Raw genomic sequence first — 21,252 nt, forward strand, 5'->3', positions numbered from 1 at the left:
TTTTTATTAAAAACATATGCTCATTAAGTGTTTAAATATCATCATTTCTTTTTGACAACTAATTATATTTGACATCTTATACTTTTAATAAAATTATATTTTACAATGGTTGTCACAAATTTTTTGTCACTATCTATATGCATAATCATAATTGATTTTTTCAAAACAATTATAAAGGAAATAATAAAAACAAATGACATAGTATAACGTATTCAATAATATGAAGGAAAAAAAAAAAAAAAAGAGAGGTTAAATTATACATGACCTCCCTTGAAATTTAGAAAAAAATATAATAAACTCAAAATTTTAATATAATTACAGTAATTTCGTTTTTGGTAAAGCTAAATAAACCAAAAAATCAATACAGATGATGTAAAAACATAGATTAATAAGGCAAAATATACATTTTAATGCAAAAGAGATGACGACGCTATTTTTCTATCCATTTGACTAACAAATTATTAATAAAAATTAAACTTTGCTGTATAAATTAAAACCTCAAAAGCAAGTTTAAACTGTTTTCCTTGCAGATGTTTGGCTGTATAGAAAAATCTTTTCCTTGAATCAAGAATTTAAGGAATTTGTATTGAAAAACAAAAACAAAAACAAAAACAACAAATAAAACAAGAGAAAAGTGGATGAAAGATGTTTTTTTTTATACCTTTCTTTCTTTTTCCTTTTCCTCAATAAACTTCCCCCTTACATTGTTAATCCAAACACCACTTACGAGCGTACACCTTCATTATCAATTTAAATTCAAAGTTAATCCAACAAGATAATCAAAACTTTCCCCATTTGCAATTGACTAAAATAACCCACCTCAACAAGCTTTTGACTGAAATCAAGTTAAATCTTTGAATTGGCAAGTGCAAAACCTAGGGCAATCCAAGTGCACCAGGCTCCGACCCACTATGGGGTCTAGGGAGCACCAAATGTATAGTCTTGACCCAGTCTTAACCCTGTATACAGAAAGGGTTTTTGTGACGAGTACAAAACCCAAACAACAGAAAAACTAGACAGGAGGAGAGGAGGTGGTAAAGCTTAGGTTCTGGAAAGACATCCAATGTGCAAAGGCCTTATTGACCCGACCCAACCAAGGCCTAGAGGGGCCCTGCCTAGGATCGGTTCTTAGTTACCCAGAAATAAATAAATCAAGTTGTTTGGATGCAGTCAATGAGAACATCTCTCACAGCCTGGCATACTTAAGAATGCTCAAAATGGTCACAACAGGCCATGCCAATGAAACCCATCAAGAAAATTCTTTTAATAAAAATTTAACAAACGCATTGTTACTTGGAATCAGTAAGCTTTAAAATTTTAGGTAAATTCAAAGATCACTAAGAATACAGTGTAGCATGATAAAGCAACAAGCATGAAGTCCCTATGCCCACTTTGGGGCATCATTTTCCAAAACGCAAGAAATGCTTTCAAAGGTCAATCACACGAGAAAGCTTCTGAATCCGGTTTAGTAGGAAGTCTCCTTGCTTGATAGTTGCTTGATAAAGAGCATTCTTTGCATCTGGACGGTTAGTTTCCAAAACACCGGCAACTTTATCAATCTTGCAGTGAAGCTTCCCTGCTGCAATAAAACGTGAAAGTTCCCTGGTGCAAACAAGGAACTCGATTAAACACCAATGGTTCACAATAAAAATCGATAACAATCATACAGAAAAGATCAAAAGCATGATTGAGTGTATCTAGGAAAATGAGATCACTTACAAATCAATGAACTCCACTGTTACTCCAAATGCTTTTGCCATTGCCTCAATTGTGACACTCTTATAGGATTCCAAGAATTGGGAATAAACCACGGTCCTAACCTCCCTCATGTAATACCGGAAGTGGGGATGCAAATAACGGTCCAATTTTATTTGCTCCGTCAGGCCAGCTGAAAATCAATTGGATAAAATTTCAGATTGGAATAAACTATAAGATAACATATTCAGATTGGAACAATAGTTTCAGCTATTGATCAGCTTCACAGTAGTGGGGCATTTATACATGCATTGTATGTACTTGTTTGTGTCAACATGAGAAAGGGCTTGTGATCCTCCTTTATATGTAGATCCCACATACCCAAATCTATCATGATTAGACTACTTCAGCCATTCAATTTCCAGTTCATTCTATGGGCAGTGTAAACAGATTTGAATATTTTCAAAGATTCCATGTGAAATTAACCACTTAATTTTCAAGAACTTGGGCTTTTTTTAATTTCTATCCCATGCTTACTTGATGTGGCTCATCTTAGAGAAGCCATATACATATATATGCTAGACGATCGTGAAATATGTTGGGATGGGAACAAATCAAAAAATTAAAATATTTAAGATGACTTGCAATTACAATCCACACAGTTTTTATCCAAGAAGCATAACATAGCACCCCCACCAAAAAAAAAAAAAAAAAAAAAAAAAAACTACAAGAGAAATTTGCATTATATTATGGCAAAGCACAAGCTGAAAAAGAAGGTAAAAACAAGAAGCTCTATAATCAAAGGCAGAATATGAATACGTCCAACATTTTGACTACCTATCTATGTAATATATAATACTGCAAGGGTAAAGTATGAGATATACAAGATAAATACTTACCAAATGCTGAGAAAAATGACTTGTACTGACAATCATATAAAGAGTTCAAAAACCCCGACAGATGCGGGATTTTCCCAATAACTGTCAAGATCTCAGGAGCATCAACTACCTGCAACATGTAGCAACACAGGCATAGTAACATTATAAGCATGCCACATAAACAATCCCTCCCCCTTCCTTTTTTTCTTTCTTTATCACTAGGAAAAACAAAAAGGGAAAGGAAAGTAAAGATGATCAAAAAAAAAAAAGAAAACCAAAATACTGCCAGCCTAAAATCTCTCTAAAAAATTAACAAGGGGAAAACAATTCCATGCCAAAACCCTTAAGTGCAACTGTGCGTACCTTCTGTTTCAAGGAAACTCTATCCAACGATATGATGCTGGTAAGGACCGTGTAAAATATGAAGTTGTCATATGGGAAAAGTTCATAAGTTGTGAAAGTTGAGATCGAATCAAGAAACAAACTGGTGGCTTTCTTAAAGTTTCGAGTAGACATGTAGTATAAGCCTTCATACACCTTTAGACGATTCTTCCTTTCCCAGTCACCTCCCTCCTCAAACAAGCTGTCAACAGCATGTTATTAGTTATTGGATCAGAGGCTGAAAATTGGTATTTTTAGTAAGAGAAAAGTAAAACTCTCAGGCCACCCCTTACTTCTTTGCTTTATCAATGCTCTTGGAAATAAGATCGAAATCCATATAGAAAAAGCCAATCTGTAGCGTATGGAAAACCAGGTCCATTTTCTGCCCAACAGCAACTGTCTTGCTTTCTGTTAACTTGAGCTGTTCCAAAGCCTTCTCCTGGGTTTACATCATGACAAGTTACGAATAAAAGAAGTCTACACAAATGCGGTGAAAACAAGCAGATGATTAAAGAATTGAAAGGCATAACAGTTATATACCTTGTCGCCAATTCGTATGAAAAACAATGACTTGGCTAAATGGGCTTCTCTAACTTCGCTTTCACCTAAGTTTTCTTCGGCATCAGCAATCCTAAAAATGCAACCCGATAATGTCAAGTATAAAAGAGATCAATCAACTATACATCATGGACACTTGCACTACATTTAGATACACCGAAAGAGGGGTGAAGGGAAGTATAAATTGGTGACGGAAAGAGAAGGGAGGGGAGTTACCCCTCTTCTTGTTTGGTTAGATAATAATTAACCAGGGGGTAGGTAGGGTGACCTTTCCTTACTTTTGTTCAATTAGACAATAATTATAAAGGGAAGGTAGGTACAAAAGCCAAATAGGTAATGTTTAAAAATTAGGGGCTGTTTGGACAGACATGGATTTCAAAAATCAAGGATTTGACCTTGATCATTCAAGGACAATAACTCAAATTTAGAAATGCTAGCTTACTTATGTATTTCAAGATTGAGTTAAATAGTTTTATCATAATGGATTGAAATAATTATATAAAACTAGTTATTTGAAATCATGCCAAGAATTATCTTTCTAAATATAAGGATCCTTCTACAATATACATCTTTTTTATCTCAACTTATCTTCTTCCATTGTTTTTCTATTCATTTAACCTCAAATCAATTGATTTGAAATCCATATCTGTACAAATGGACCCTTATATACTTATGTTTTCATAAAATGAGGGGTATAATTGGTATTAAAATTATATTTAAAAACCAGCACTTTGCTTCCCCTCCATGTCCTCCCAATTTTAGAGGAGAGGAGAAGTGTTCAATTTGTGGACCCTCCCTCCCCTCACAAACCCTCCATATACTTTCCATGGTTTTCTCAAAAACAATCCAAACGAGATGAATATTATATTAACCCATCCCCTCCCTATGCTTCGCTTCCCCCTCAAACCCCAATCCAAACATAGTGTCACTGAAGATAACTTCCAAATGTTGTGAAGTGGTAGAAATGATACTTGAAGTTGGATCAACACAACTGATCCACTAGAGCACCCCCCATTACAAAGTATATTATTTTTTTCCCCTTTCCTTGGGTTTAATAAAATAGTTCAGAACTAATCCTCATCAATAACCTACGGCTACCAACACCAATGTTTTTCATAAGAGATCCAGCATCCATCATAAAAGTTAGATTAGGAGGTGAGCATAAGAAAACTCCCTAAAGAAAATGGTCACCTACGACATCACCAACTGAATTTATAAGACGGAAAAATGAGAAAATATAAAAGGTATCCACAACCTTTTCCATAACTAAGTAAAACGCAAATAATATATATAGTTATATACACACATAGATAACAATTGTGTTTGTTACAATATTATACCTTTCTCAGCATTTTAGCTGAGATCTAAATATTTAGATTAGGTTGGCAATTTTTTTTTTGGGTGAATAATTAGATTGGCAATTTCGTAAGACAAAACATGAGATTTGGTTGTATTGTATTTAAAATTGGTTGTAAGGGTAACTAGAATAGCGTTTGGTTTTTAGAATTATAATTTGAGAATAAAGTTGTATTTTGAATTTGTGAGTTTTGGAATTATGATTTGAGTGTGGAAAATTTGTTTGATCATGAGTTTTGAAAAGAATTTTGAATTGAGTTTGAAATGAATGATGTGACACATGATATTTGATTAAAAAAAAAAACTCATAACCAAACACATAACCCAAAATTCTATTCAAAACTCATAAAAAAAAAAATTTAAAATTTCTAAAAATATTTTTTATTTAAAACATAAAAATAACAGGTGCAAAAAAAAAAAAAAAAAAGAACGCTATTTCGGTCAACCAGCCGAATGACTGGGTAGACGTGTTTTTGCTAGTGGGTGTGGAATCAATTTTTGAAAGTTGTATTCAAACACCACACTCAAATATGAGTGTGAAATCATGTTTAAAACTTCACGCCAAACACAGTCTAGGTTTTGCTATTTTCCTTAACAAAAAATAAATAAAAAAGAAGGCAAAGATAGCTAGCTAGATAAGAATTGTTGTCCAAAATGTTGTCATGTGAAGACCGTCACAATAAATGCAGGCACAACTTTGTTGCTCCTGCAAGTAAATCTATATGAACATGTTGCAATAGAATTTAAGACACTTGGTTAGCGTTTGGTAGAATTTTCTAAATATGATTTGAGAATAGAGTTATATTTTGAATTTGTGAGTTTTGAAATTATGATTTGAGTACGGAAAATTTGTTTGGTGAATAAATTTTGAAAAGAATTTTAAAAAGAGTTTTGAATTGAGTGAAGAATTTTTGATGTAACATATGATTTTTGATACAAAAACTTACAACTCATAACTAAATACACAACTCAAAATTCTATTCAAAACTTATAAAAAAAAATTAAAAATCCCGAATTTTTTTATTTATTTAAAATACAAAAAATAACAGGTGCCAATTGTCCCAAAAAAAAATAATAACACTGTTCCGGTCAACCGGCCAGACATCCGGGAGGACGACCGGTTAGCCCAAATTTTCCATTCTTTGAAAGAGTTTTCAAAAGTGTGTGGAATTAATTTTTGAAAACTCTAAACAAACAAAACACTCAAAACATGGGGTAGAAATGTGTTTGGAGAGCTTCTCCAAACACACCCTAGGTTTTTGAGGTGCACACTTTTTACCTACTTAACCCTAATATAGTCTTGTTAATAAATTTCGTAGAAAACCAGTTAGAAATAGGCTAGAGCAGAGGCATTCCTGCAGAACTCCTAAGAGCTTCCCAATGTGCGGTTGAAGCTGCTCGAATGAGCTGCAATCTAAAGATCTCCTATGAACTATGCTTGAAGTCCACTCAAGCACGGTTATGGATTTCAGTTCAAATTGGTTTATGATTCTGGAAGTTCTATATTAACTTGGCTTAAGGATTCTTTTTGGAGAAACAAGAATTACAACAACTTTTGAATGTGAAAAAAAACTAATTTATGCATAGGTTATCAAAATCTCTTGAAACCTATTTGTTACCCAATTTTTGAACTTGTTTTTCATGATTTATTCATTACTTTAGGGAGCTCTAAAGTGTTTTCATAAAATACATGCACATTCACTTGTCACACATAACCTTCAACTGTTGGGTAACGCAGCTGCGAGGAGCTAGGATTGAAGATTGAAGCCAAGAATTCACTTGATCTGTTGGATCAACAGCAATTAAGGTGTTTAGGGCCATGAGGAATGGAGAGCAAACAACGGGCTTTACGGAAGACTGCAAGATTACGTTTAATTATGTTTGGGTAGTAAGTCCTTTATCTTGAGCTTGGTAAAGTCTTGATTGATAGTAGATTTGTTTGGTTGGGTATATTCGTGGTTTTCCCCTTCGCTCACAAGAGTTTTTCATGTAAATCGTTATGTTCATAATTTTGATGTGATTAACCTATGGTTGCCATTAGTATTTTTATAATCAAAATTGGCTTAACAATTGATTTGACAATACACATGTACGCCTCTTAAACAAGTGCATCAAATAACAAAGTTCAATTTGTTATTCAACCTTCTAAGCAACGCAATAATGTTACCTAAAATCTCGACTAGAAATATTGCCTAAAAACTCCAACGCTTGCAAAATCTAATCAAAATGTGGATTAACCCCACAACTGAAGTTCAAATCTCCACCATTATGATGATCCTCAGCGGTATAATGCAGAATGTTCACCCAGTTTTTTTTGAATACACAAAAAGCCGGTCCAAGTCACCCAGAAGAGAACCCATCCTCCTCACATTCTACATTTTCAAATTATATATTATCTTGTATACTGATTTACCACAACAATAAAAGAACTAATACATTAACAAAAAACACATTTCTACTTACTATAGCAATGTATGCGTATAAATATACTAGAGGAGTGAGCACACAATACGTTTTTTGATAACTCCGTATCCAGCCCACTAGACCGACTAATCCGAGGGACCAATCCCACCTTCCACAATAAGGAGGCCCATTGAAGGCTGGGGCAAAGCCCTATGTGGACTAGCCCCAAGAAATTATTTGTACCTATGAGGTTTCGAATGAGACCTTGGAGAGAGTACACCCCTAGGCTCCAAGTCTTGACCACTATAAAGAAGTTAGATCAATCATGACAGCTGCTAAATTTGAAGCAGAGTATAGCGAAAATTGTGACAAAGCTTCAAAGAGCAATGTGCTTTATACAATAGTATAGATGTAAAAAATCACATTCCCATCTTAGACACCACCAAAATTTCCTGTTGAACTCACCCTATGTAAGAAATTACATTCCCAGATTATGTAATGTCAGAACTAATTCAAGCCAGTGAGGGCATCTCCAGCCCTTACTCAAGTTTTTTTAGTAAAATCTCTATTTGAAATGAAGCACACCAATGGATAAACTCAAATTTAAGCATATATTTGAGTAAAAAGCTTCAGAGTTAATAATTTAAAGCGTTTTGGAGAATGTAAACTCACTTTTCATCGAGTTTTTTGAGCTGTTCATCGATCTTGGCACGCATCGAGGCCAAGAGATCCCAATCCAGGGACGAACTGGCGCCTAGGGTTTCATAAAGCCCGACCATATCTACAACAATGCAATAAAAAACCCTAAATCAATTCACAAAAACGAACAAAACTACCAAGAACGAATCGATTAGAGTGTTGTGATGGTTACCATCGGCTACGACGAAGTCCAGGACCTCTTCGCGGAGACGAAATTTCTCGATGTCAGGGACGTCTGGTTGGGTGAGGAGGAATAGCTTGTGAGCTAGCACTAGCTGAGGTTGCTGCGAACCCTCTTGACCTTCCATGGCCTCTCTCTCTCTCTCTCTCTCTCTCTCTACTCTTTGATACAGATTTCTGCGATGAGTCTGGTTTGGTTTCGCACTTTGCTTGTAGAAAGAGAAACCAGTGAGTTTTGTAATCGTGTATTTGTAGGGAAGAAAACGGATACGATCGCATGCGACTCGGGTGTAGCATTTCCCGATTGAAATTGTATTTCCGATTTTTTAATCGACCGACTCACGGCCGTCTGATTTTGGCAAACATGAGGGTTACCTAAAATTAATTTAATTTGTAGAATTTAAAATTTAAATATTTTTTTTTAAATATTTAGTATGTTTGATTTCAACTTTTTGAATTCAGTATTATCAAAATTGAGTTTTTTGTTTTTCATATTTTTTTTGTTTTAGTAAATATTTTTAAAATTTAAAATATTTTTTTTACTCTTTTAGATGCATCGACGTATCTAAAATAGTAAAATATTTGTGAAAAAATATTTTAAAAAATTAATAAATACACAAAATTACGAAAATGTATTGAACCTTTGTATTTTTTTATATTTTTGGTATTTAGTATATTTTTTAAAGATTTTTTTCACAAATATTATAGCTTTTAAGTGTATTTATATTAGGTGTGTCTAAAAATTTAAAAAATGCTTAAAATATTAAAAAAATTCATTGAAAATATTAAAATACGAAAAATAAAAAAGTTTAATTTTCTAAAAACTGAAACCAAATAAGCTGATAAATTTTTTTTTTAAAATTAAAATTAAATTTTCATTTGATTAAAAAAATTAAAAATACTTATAATTTTATCTTTTTATCAAATTTTTTCTCAAAAACAAAACAAGGTCATAACATTATTTCATTAAAATATTATTAAAATGAATATTGTTATAGCCATCCCATTTATTATTTTGAATCCCCTATTTCTTTTTGGTTTCACTCATAAACTTTAAAATACTTAAAATTTATTTCCTTCCACCAAGTAATACTCCCTCAGTCCTAGAGTGAGTGTTTTAGAAGTTATTATTTTAATAAGCTTTTTTAGTTTTTGATTATTTTAATATATTAAATTTTTTGTGTTTGAAAAAATGATTAGTTTTTATTGTAATTAGATGTGATGTTTGTGAAAAAAAAATAAAATGAAAAAATGTGTTTTTTTACGATTTTCACTTTTTTCTTCGTATTAGGTACACATGTCTTCTGTCACGACCCGCTCCCCGTACCCAAGGGTTAAGCATCGTGATGGTCAGTAATTGAAGTTACCTTCGGCCAATTCTTAAACAAATTAATAAACGCAAGAGGAAGAAATATTTAAGTAAGGGTACCAAAATAATCATTGGAGCTTCTATTTTTATTACAAAATTTATTGACAAAAAAAGCTGATATTTACATAGAAAAATATCATAAAAGTACTGTGTGTGTCTATTCTGCAACCCACATCTAAGACTTTCCAAAGGCTATTTCTGAATTGAACTGTTTCTTGAAAATTGGTAAACAACTATAAGCACTTGGCAGAGTGAGAAACATTATACCAAGTGACGTGGTTAGGCCCACAAAGGTCATAGCCCACTATGAACAACCTAAGCCCATCACTTAGAGCCCAACACATAACCCAACTGATGAGATCCTGAACAGTTGGAAGCCAACATGGCACGAAAAACCAAGACATGTGGCAGGCAAAGGACAAGTCACATCAGCAGACAAAGATCTGCAAAGTTATTGTCACTGCACATCGCCATTAATACAGTCCATCACAGTATTTATTACGACAACATCTCTCCGTCAGAACAGCACCCCCTCACCCTGAACAAGGTAAGCTACAGCATAGACTTTCAGCCAATGTGGTAGGTCGGAAGGGACGGCGAAATGATTACCAAAGGATATAAGCAAACGTTGAAGACAAGAAGAAGGTTAAGTTTTCTATCTCCAATTCACATCTTTACATTTCACTTCTCTCTCTCTCTCTAACTTGCTTGTCGGAGGGTTCGCTGGGGGACTCCCCATTCCCCGTTGAACTCCTGTGCAGGTTCTTAGGTGGGCTTGGCCATTCAGATATCGGTTGGAGAAGAGTGAACCAGTCCGACCCATTCCCTCTAAAACCCGTTGTATCGTAACTGTATTATCAGTTGGCGCCATCTGTGGGAAGGCTTTGCTCCTCGCGCCAGTTGTGTTCACTGTCGCGTAGACCCTGTTCCAATAACCCTTTCTCGCTACCCATCGAAGTGTATGGTCACGACTAGATCCATGGCTTCTCACCAAAATGCTGCTGACCACCAAGCCGACCCCCCCAATCCAAACAACCCACTACAATATTTCATCGAGCTTACCAACAGCATTAACCGCATGGCCGAGCAAAACCAAGCCCTGATTAATGCCCTACTCCAAAGAAACCTTCTTATGCCCCATCCACCATCTCCCGATATTCCTCCCAACCACGAACAAGCCCCGAGCCATACTATCCCGCAGCCTGATCCACCCAATAGAGAAGGCTTGCAACCCCCTCCCCCAGGTATAAACCTGTCACCCCGGGGCCCACAACCATCGATCCCGGTACCAATCCTTGAAGGAGAGGCCAGCAGCGTCCAGCCCCTGTTGCCCTCCGGAGGTGACCACATCCCTCTCTAGGACGCGGAAAGCTCCAACTCCAAGGGGTCATACAGAACATCCAGCATAAACCCTCTACCACAGCAAACTCACCATTTGTCGCCTCCATCCGCGACAAACCTCTACTCCCCAAGTTCAAGATGCCCACCATCGACTCTTTTGATGGCACGGCAGACCTAGTCGACCATCTGGAGACCTACAGAACCCTCATGATCCTCCATGCATTCCCTGACGATATCATGTGTAGAGCTTTCCCCATGACACTGAAGGGGCAGCTCAACTATGGTTTAGCCAGTTACCAGCAGACTCTGTCTCCACCTTCCAGCATCTCAGTGACTCATTCCTCAGCCATTTTATTGGAGCCCAGCGCCAGCGACAACCCAACTCCTCAACATTCGACAAACCGAGGGGGAGTCGCTACGCAGTTTTGTTACCCGCTTCAATACCGAGGCCCTGCAAGTAGCGGAAAATGATGACAAGGTCATCCTCATGGCTTTCATGGCCGGTCTGCGGTCATCCGACTTCCTGTTCTCCCTCTTTAAAAACCCTCCGACCTCCATGGCAGCCCTACTCTCCAAAGCCCAAAAATACATGAATGCTGGGGATTCCCTAGCTGCCCGGCAAGATCCAATAACCAAAAACCCGACCCCTAGAGAAAAGAGAAAAGACTCAGAACCAAGAAACACCCAGTATAATAGCTAAACACCACACTATACGGATCGACCACCACCGAGCTGACCGGTCGGCACCAACCCGACTGCCCGGTCGGTTCGAGCGATACACACCCCTTAATTCTCCCATGGAACAAGTCCTCAATCAGATCTAGCGGGACTACCCCCTTAAATGGCCCCAACCTTCACGAACCCCTTCAAATCGGAAAGACCAGTCCAAATATTGCCGCTTTCACCAGGACCATGGCCATAACACCGATGAGTGTGTTAACGTCAAATATCAGGTTGAGACCCTCATACGCCAGGGACGTCTTAGCCGGTTCACGGACACCCGTCCTTAGTAGAGGCAGAGAACTGAACCCCTCAGAAACAACCGCTGGCGCACCCCCCCGGCAGCCAGCCCAACCTAACCAAGGCCATGATCGCCCTCCACAGCAACCTCGGCTACCAAGCAACCCCCCCACCTGTTGGAGAAATCAGAGTCATTTCAGGCGGCCTTGCTTACGGGGGACCATCCCGCTCGGCTCAGAGGGCAGAACTCAGGAAGATAAGGCAGAGCTCAGACAAAGCAGCTGCCACGGTCGATCGACTCTCCAAATAGCCCAAGCAATGGACCGAGCCTATCACATTCACGGACGCCGACTGTACAGGCATCCGCTACCCTCATGATGACCCTCTCGTCATTTCTTCCCTCCTCTCCAACTACAAGGTCAGACGAGTTCTCATCGACAACGACAGTTCTTCAGACATCATCTTTCTCAACTGCTTTCGCTAGCTCAAAATTGGGGAGGAAAGTCTGTCTCCTCTCTAAACCCCTTTGGTCGGTTTCACTGGCGACCAGGTCACCTCCATCGGCTCCATCGATCTTCCCATCACAATCTGCGAGTACCCACGGCAGACTACAAAGTTGCTCACCTTCCTTGTTGTCGACTGCCCATCCGCCTACAACATCATCCTTGGCCGCACTGCCCTAAATGCCTTCCAAGCTATCATATCAACTTATCACCTTGCCGTTAAGTTTTCCACCGATCTGGGGGTCGGGACGATAAGGGGAGAGTAGACCGTGGCCAGGGAATGCTATGTTGCCTCACTAAAAGAAGTCAAGCTGAAGGAAGCCATGATCATTAAAGGACTTGACGTTCGAGATGAGGACGAGCTGGTCAGAAGGGAGCCTGTGGAGGAGCTCGTTGAGGTTCCCATCGACGCCACCAACCCGGCAAAAACTGCCAAAATTGGCAGCCAACTGTCCCTCTAAGCAAAGGCAGACCTTATTGCCCTCCTGATTGAGCACAACGATGTATTCGTCTGGACCCACCCAGACATGTCGGGCATTGACCCCTAATTCATAACCCATCGCCTCAGCATTGAACCCCATTTCCGACCTTACCGTCAGAAGTAGCGCATTTTCCATCTAGAGCGTAATACACTCATTGCCGCAGAGGTTGACAAGCTCCTTGAGGCACAATTCATCAAAAACGTGTACTACCCTAGATGGTTGTCAAACGTGGTCCTGGTCCGCAAAAACAATAGTAAATGGCGACTCTGTGTAGACTACTCAGACCTCAACCGAGCTTGCCCCAAAGACAGTTATTCTCTTCCCTTCATAGATCTGCTGGTCGACGCCACGATCGGTCACCAAATACTCAGCTTCATGGATGCCTTCTCTGGGTATAACCAAATTCTGATGCACTCATCCGATCGGGAACACACCTCTTTCATTACCGACTGAGGCACCTACCATTACCAAGTGATGCTATTTGGACTGAAAAATACGGGGTCACCTACTAACGGTTGGCCAACGCCGTTTTCCATCACCAGATCGGTCGAAACATGGAAGTATATGTCGATAACATGCTAGTCAAGAGCAAACTCTCCGCTGACCATCTGACCGACCTGCGAGAGACCTTCGCCACCCTACGGAAGTACCAAATGAAGCTCAATCCGAATAAGTGCGCCTTCGACGTAGGATCTGGGAAGTTCTTGGGTTTCATGGTCAGTGTAACGACCCCAAAATGCGTATAAGAAGTCATCCTTATTTAGCTAGGGGATAATGTGTTTTAATTTAATTATCTCTATTGGAATTGAAGAACTATCTGTTGAGTTATGACTTCAAAACTGGAATTGACGACCTTTATGGGTTCAGAAATCAAAATTGAGTACTTGGGTATGTTATTGGGAATTTTTAGAACTATTTGGGAAAATTAATTGGAAATCTAATTTGTCTGATTCATTAATGCATGCTTGGGTGGTTAACTTTGTGCTGCAAATTGAGGACCTTAGAGACTTCAGAAACCAGAACAAGGGTTATATTTATGGTCAGCATAATTTTTACCGTCATCTGGAAAGTTTAATTGAAATTTAATTTTGTGCTATTCGTAAGGGCGTGTTTGGCCCTCCTTATTTGTGATAAAGCTTATATAATTAAATATATAGGTGGTATGAGTTATATAAGTGGTGAACTCATCTTTTTGGAGTCAAAAAACAAAATATCTAAAGAGAGAGAGAAAATCGTGAAAGAAAGAGGGAGAAGAGAGACAACTTTCCCAACATCCATGGAGGCTTTGAAGATGATTGAAGAGAATTGAAGGAAAAGAAAGAAGATCACCCATGGAACTTGGGGGAAATTGAAGAGAGCTAAGAGATAGACAAAAATTGAGTTAGGTATGATAAATTATCTTGAATCCTTATGTTTGAGGCATCAATTCCATGAAATCATGATAATAAGGGAAGCTTTGAACCCATTTGAGTTAGGGTTCTATGTATATATTTGATTGAACCTTGATTTTCTAAGAATTTCTTGTTTGAAGAATTCAAGTCATTATATTTGTTTATTTTGAGGTTATGATGTTTGATGGAGATTAATAATGTGAAATTAGTCATGTATTAATGGGTTTTGGGCTTTGATTTATATAGAATTGGGGTTTGATTTTGAAAATGAGAAGTCCTAATTTTTCAGCCATTTTCGGACTGCAAACTGCCCAGAGCCGCACGTGCGGCCCTGTTTCCCGCACGTGCGGGAGACAGCTCTGTCCAGCCAACTTTGAACAAGCATATCTTTTGCATCCGAACTCCGTTTTGAGTGATTCTTGAGCCTAAAATCAAGCTCCGGAAGTCTAATTTCCAATGGCAGTGGTCTCACTCCCAAATTCTAAATACAGAAATAGTTATTCCCAAATTAGTGACGACTGCTCACTTTCTGTCAACCAGTTTTGTACCATTTCTTCACCTAAACCATTTCCCATCGATTTCTCCATTTTTCTAAGACATGGATTATAACTTATTAAAGAATAATAAGCTTGGTACCACCATGGCTAATTGATTGAATGATCACAGAGAATAAGTACAGGATCGAGTATAATCTCATATTATGTGTTGTGCAATGTACATGTAGGTCGAGACGAGGACATCGTCCCATTACTACTGGAAGCCGATCACTGTGAGTAATAGTAATGTAACGTTATGTTTCACTTACTTTTATGATTATGATTTATGTATTGTTGTTTGTGAATGGCCTATTCCATCGATATTGTGCTTTGATTAAATTAATAGATATGTTTGAATAATGGCATTGATATGGACCAAAGGTCATTCTGTCCCTATTAATAGAAGTGGGCCCGAGGCCATTATGGTGTGAATGGTTCTGTCTCTATCAATAGTACTGTAGTGATACATATGCCTTCTGGTAATAGTTATTATTAATGTTCTGTTATTTGCAAGACAACTATGTCTGTAATAAACCATGGGGAAATGTATGGGCACTATTGTGTAATGGTATTCTGATGAATCTGGAGTTATTATGTTCTGTTTATTCGTTCCGTTTATGCTATGACATGATATGAATTGTTCGGTCTTTAAGACCTAACGATTTCTGGTATGGAACAAAGTGCTGTACGGAATTAAGTGCTGCAGTGCGAGTCACCTCTAGAATCCGTGCGAGACACCTCTTGAGTCCATACATATGTGAACTGGGCCTATGGCCAATCTGTGATATCTGGGCCTATGGTTGTTCTGTATCTGTTAGGCCAATAGCCGTTCTGTATCTGTTAGGCCTATGGTCGTTCTGTATTATCTGTGGGCCGGAGGCCGTTCTGTATTATCTGTGGGCCCGAGGCCGTTCTGTATTATATATGGGCCCGATGCCGTTTTGTATTATATGTGAACTTGAGACCGTATTGAAATATAGTTATGGATAAGACCTGTATATGGTTAGTAACTGTCTATTTATTTTATCCAAGGTTTTGTTTATTCAATTAACCTTCTTATTGCTATTATTCACTGAGCCTTGCTCATTCTGTTTTATGTATATTTCTGTAGGTGAGCCATCGGGAATTGACACTAGAGTTGTATTGAGGTTCGCCTGTCTACCAAGTCACCTGGGGTATGTCTCCACGTGGAGACCTTAATTTATTGTTGGGAGTCTTATAAATTATTAAGTTTTATGTAAGTGAGTGTGAGATCTATATAAATTCTGTGATTGTATATGTATATTTGGAATGTATTTAATGTTTAAATCCAATTAAACCATCATGTATGCACAAGCTCAATGGATGTTGTCTTTTCTTGAAATTGCTTCCGCCTAAGGCCCCATATATGGTTAAATATTATTTTAAAATTCTGTTTTGAGGCCTATGTACAGGCCGGTCATGGACCAAACTTTTAGGGGCGGGTTTGGGTCGTGACAGTCAGTCAGCGGGGCATTGAAGCTAACCCTAAAAAGATCAAGGCCTTGATCGAAATGCAGTCACCCAGAACGGTTAAGGAAGTTCAGAGACTCACTGGTCGAGTTGCTGCCCTCAACTGCTTCATTGCCCGCGCAACGGATAAGTGCCTCCTTTTCTTCAAAGTTCTTCGGCAAACTTTTGAATGGACAACCGAGTCCGAAGAGGCCTTTCAGTAGTTGAAGCAGTGCATGGCCAACCCCCCATCCTTTCTCAGGCAATCACTGGCGAACCCCTCTTCCTCTACTTAGTCGTTTCAAGCACCGCAGTCAGTGCAGCTCTTATTAGGGAAAACGACTCTGTTCAACGGCCGGTCTACTACATCAATCGGGCCCTCAGGGGCACCGACCAGAATTACCCACTGTTAGAAAAATTGTCATTGGCCTTGGTCACCGCCTCCAGACGACTCCGTTCTTACTTCCAAGCCCATTCCATAGTAGTCCTCACCGACCAACCTTTGAAGAAGGTAATGCAGCAACCAGAGCTCTCTGGTAGACTCATGCAATGGTCGGTGGAACTCAGCTAGTTTGACATCTCCTACCGACCTTGAATAGCAATTAAAAGGCAGGCTGTCGCCGATTTCATCCTGGAGTTCACCAATCCTACCCCAACCACGGCCACTCCACCCTCACCAACCCTTACCGAGCCAGAGGACCCTCATTCTTGGACTCTCAATGTCAACGGATCATCCCGGAGATAAGGCAGTGGGGTTGGCCTCATCCTCACCGCCCCTGAGGGTGGTTATTTCAAATGTGCTTTCCGTTTCTTGTTCGATGCCAGTAACAGTGAGACCGAATATGAGGCATTGATAGCAGGGCTCCGCTTAGCCAGGGACATTGGTGTCAGCCACATCCGGGTGTTTAGCGACTCCCATCTCATTGTCGGACAAATTACGGGGGAATTCGATGCAAAGGAGGACACAATGTGGGCTTACAGAGATATTGCCCTTCCCCTTGTTCGCCTCTTCAATACTTTCCACATCCAGCATATTCCTCGGGCGGAAAACTCAAAGGCAGACGAGATGGCTCAGTTGGCTTCTGCAGACCAGTCTGACCTCCGTCATAGTGTCCGTCTCGAGTACCTAGCCCACCCTGCCATTTCTCCCGATCAGCAAGAAGTACAGTTCCTCCAGAATGAGCCCATCCCTTAGGCGTCGGACATCTTTCTATTTTTGACAACGGGAGAACTTCTAGATGACCAACAGTAAGCCACCAAAGTTAAGGCCCGGTCGTCCAATTACATCCTCGTCAGTGGTGTCTTGTACAAACGTGATTTTTCACGCCCGTATCTGCGATGCCTCAGTCTAGCTCAAGCAACCTACGTGATGCGAGAAATCCATGAGGGTATCTGCGGTAATCATTCAGGCGGCCGGTCCCTAACCCACAAAATACTTCACACTGGTTATTTCTGGCCTACCCTTAACCAAGATGCGACTGACTTTCGTACTCAAATGTGATAAATGTCAACGCTTTGCCAACATCTCCCATGCTCCTCCTACTGAGCTGATCATACTCTGCAGTCCCTATCCGTTTGCCAAATGGGGGATCGACTTAGTTGGACCACTTCCCACCGGCCGAGGCCAGACCAAGTTCGCGATTGTCGCCATTGATTACTTCACCAAGTGGGTAGAGGTAGAACCCCTTGCTACCATCACCGAACGGAACACAACCAAATTCATCTGGCAGTCGATCGTATGTAGGTTTGGCATCCCTCAAGCCATCGTCTTCGACAACGGCAAACAATTCGACAACGCCAAGTACAGGAAGTTCTGTGCAGATCTCCAGATTCAACCTTGTTTCTTCTCCCCAGGTCATCCCCAAGCCAATGGCCAAGTCGAGGTTACCAACCGTTCTCTTCTGAAGATCATCAAAACTAAGCTAGAAGCTACTAAAGGACTTTGGGCTGAGGAATTACCGAATGTACTCTGGGCTTACCGTACTACCGCTCGGACTGCCACTGGGGAGACCCCCTTTCGCTTAACATACGCCGCTAAGGTGGTCATCCCAGTGGAAGTCGGTCTGCCTACCCCAAGGGTTTTACATCCGAACCCAGAACTAGCCGAGGAGCTCTGTCGGGCTGACCTTGACCTAATCGAAGAACTCAGAGAAACCGCTGCTGTCAGACTGGCTTCCTACCAACAGAAAATGAGAACACATTACAACCGCAGAGTCCGACCAAGGCAGTTCGCCGTAAGGGACCTTGTTTTGCGAGAAGTAACTCTCGCCACCAAAAATCCAATTGAAGGCAAGCTGGCAGCCAAATTAGAGGGACCTTACGTTGTGAAAGCCAGACCACGACCGGACACTTACCGACTTCAGGACATGAAAGGTCGAGACCTCCTCCACCCTTGGAACGCTGAACATTTGAAGCGCTATTTTCAATAAAAATTATATTTTTGTATCGTCCAAAATGTTGTATTTTCTTTTAAACAATCTATGTTCTCATTTTCTCCTCATATAGTATACATTTGTGACCCCACAGGCTATACTTTGTATAACAGCAAGCTTATATCTCAACTATCTGTGGTATTCCAATAACACTTTGATTACAGCCTCAGCCAGACTGAGCATGAAGAGCTCGGCCAGACCGAGCCACAAAAAGCCTCAGCCAGACTGAGCACAAAAAGCCTCAGCCAGACTGAGCATGTCGAGCTCGGCCAGACCGAGTCACAAAAAGCCTCAGCCAGACTGAACATAAAAAGCCTCAACTAGACTGAGCATGAAAAGCTCGGCCAGACCGAGTCACAAAAAGCCTCAGCCAGACTGAGCATAAAAAGCCTCAGCCAGACTGAGTCACAAAAAGCCTCAGCCAAACCGAGTCACAAAAAGCCTCAGCCAAACTGAGCACAAAAAGCCTCAGCCAGATTGAGCATGAAGAGCTCGGCCAGACTGAGTCACAAAAAGCCTCAGCCAGACTGAGCATGAAGAGCTCGGCCAAACTGAGTCACTTAAAGCCCCAGCCAGGCCGAAGTCGCCATTACGACTTCATGATCATAAGCATAGTGGCCATGTTTTCTCACTTTCACTCTACATTGAATTTTTCTTATAAGTTAAAATTCACTCTGCATTAAGTTTTCTCACATTCACTCAGTATTGAATTTTTTCTTACAAGTTAAAATTCACTCTATATTGAGTTTTCTCACTCTCACTCTGCGTTGAATTTTTCTTACAAGTTAAAATTCACTCTGCATTGAGTTTTCTCATTTTCACTCTGCATTGAATTTTTCTTACAAGTTAAAATTCACTCTGCATTGAGTTCTCTCACTTTCACTCTGCATTGAATTTTTTCTTGCAAGTTAAAATTCACTTTACATTGAGTTTTCCTTATATTTTACACTTCACAATAATTTATACATTTCGGATGCACAAGCAAAAATAATAGACTGAAAACACAACTCAAATTTTATTTATTCACCAACTAGTACATAAGTTCATTACAGCATTTCAAAAAAAAAAAAAACAAAAACAAACACACAAACATAACTCTGTACAAATTTTGTTCACTCCAAATCATTCCTCCTCACTGGAAACGAGGTCTTCTTCTTCAATACCCTCATCCAGAGGGGGTCTGGGCCACATCGTCTTCGTCAATTTTTACACTGCTGAGGTCTAAGCCTGGGAACAGCTCTTCAGCTTTACGCTTGAACATTTTCCAGCCACTGTCCCAGAACTCAGCCATTTCGTGCTTATAGAAGTCTGACCGCTGGAAGCTCTCAATAACTTCCGCCTCAATCCTACCTCCAGCGGTCGTTCCCGACGAGCCCGCCCCCCTAGACACCTCCCTCGCCACGCTGCTGGCGACCGCGGCATCGATCACCATCTAAAATTCAACAGACCCCTTGAATTGTTCTATTGCTGCGACATACAGATCGGGGTATGCTGCCCTTTCAGAGGCTGCCTTGGTCCTCTCTTTCTCCAACTCCTTCTGCAGGCTCACCTTTTTAGAGGCCGCCTTGACCCACTCTTCCTCCAACTCCTTCTGCAGGCTCGCCCTCTCCTCCATTGCCTTAGCACGCTCATCTTCCAGCTCCTTCTGCAGCCCAGCAATCTTCACGTCTGTTTCATCATTTTCTTTGATTTGCTGGGCGCGCAGTTCTTCATTACTGGTCATAGCCTCTTCATGCCGCTCAATGGCAACTGCGCAGGCCCTTTGAGCCTCCTCCAGCTTTGGAACTCGAGCAACACAACCTGGCAGCGTTCATCTTCTAGCTCCAACTTGACCGCGATCAGCTCAGCTTGGGCTCGGTCGGCAACATTGCGGTGAACAATGGCCAACACTTGCATCTTTTTAGCTTTTTCAGCTTCCTGCCAACCTCTGGAGCATGCGCTTTGCGCAGTCTTCTTCCACCCTGCACTCTCCCTTGTGAAGTTTGCAAGTTGAGCCCTGGCCTCATCCGACTTGACCTTTGCAGCCACCGCCTTTCTCAGCAGAGCCCCAACTAAGGTGGTTACCTCCATTTGGGCAGAGCATAACCCCCTTAGCAGCTCAGCCTCATTAAACCTGGCCATTGAGCGAAAGATTGCATCATCCACTATCCCTACAAGGCGATCTGCAGCTGCCCTGGCTGGGCCTTCTTCTCCCTCCAACCGCCCAAACACCGCGCGGGCGTGGTAGATAGCAGTCGTCAGCCTGACCCCCCCTCTTTGGGGCGTAGAACCCCTCTGGGGCTGTTCCTCTACCCTTGGCTCAGGGCCAGTTGCCCCACCTTCTACTTGAACTTCTTGGGCGATCTCCAACACTACTGGGACGACCTCCACGACCTCTGAGGCGACCTCTACCATTCCTGAGGCAACCACCCCTCCTGGGGCCTCCCTCACTCCCTCCTCCTCTGCCTCTTGGGCCATGGGGGTCTCCTCTACTGTCATCTCCTTCCTCCTCTTCAAGGCAGGCTCCCCCTCCCTCCTCCTCACCTTTCTTTTCTTCTTCCCCACACTGCCCATCTCCTTGGCCCTCTGTTTTAAAGGATCAATCGGGGCCGGTCGTGGCTCAGATTCACCCAAGTCTT

General features: G+C 40.6%; 1 protein-coding gene across 1 annotated transcript; it reads right to left on the reverse strand.

The window, feature by feature from the left end:
* Positions 1 to 1,240: 1,240 nt before the first annotated feature.
* Positions 1,241 to 8,425, reverse strand: LOC114266563 (26S proteasome regulatory subunit Rpn7). The gene is made up of 8 exons (XM_028207475.2): positions 8,143 to 8,425; positions 7,944 to 8,052; positions 3,495 to 3,585; positions 3,248 to 3,393; positions 2,937 to 3,156; positions 2,595 to 2,703; positions 1,720 to 1,888; positions 1,241 to 1,602 (listed from the first exon to the last, which is right to left on the reverse strand). The coding sequence occupies exons 1-8, from the start codon at positions 8,276 to 8,278 to the stop codon at positions 1,428 to 1,430; spliced, it is 1,155 nt and encodes a 384-aa protein (XP_028063276.1). The 5' UTR covers positions 8,279 to 8,425; the 3' UTR covers positions 1,241 to 1,427.
* Between the last annotated feature and the right edge of the window lie 12,827 nt (positions 8,426 to 21,252).

The sequence above is a fragment of the Camellia sinensis genome, chromosome 4 (genome assembly GCF_055761805.1).
Source record: "Camellia sinensis isolate YWXY chromosome 4, ASM5576180v1, whole genome shotgun sequence".
Lineage (NCBI taxonomy): Eukaryota > Viridiplantae > Streptophyta > Magnoliopsida > Ericales > Theaceae > Camellia > Camellia sinensis.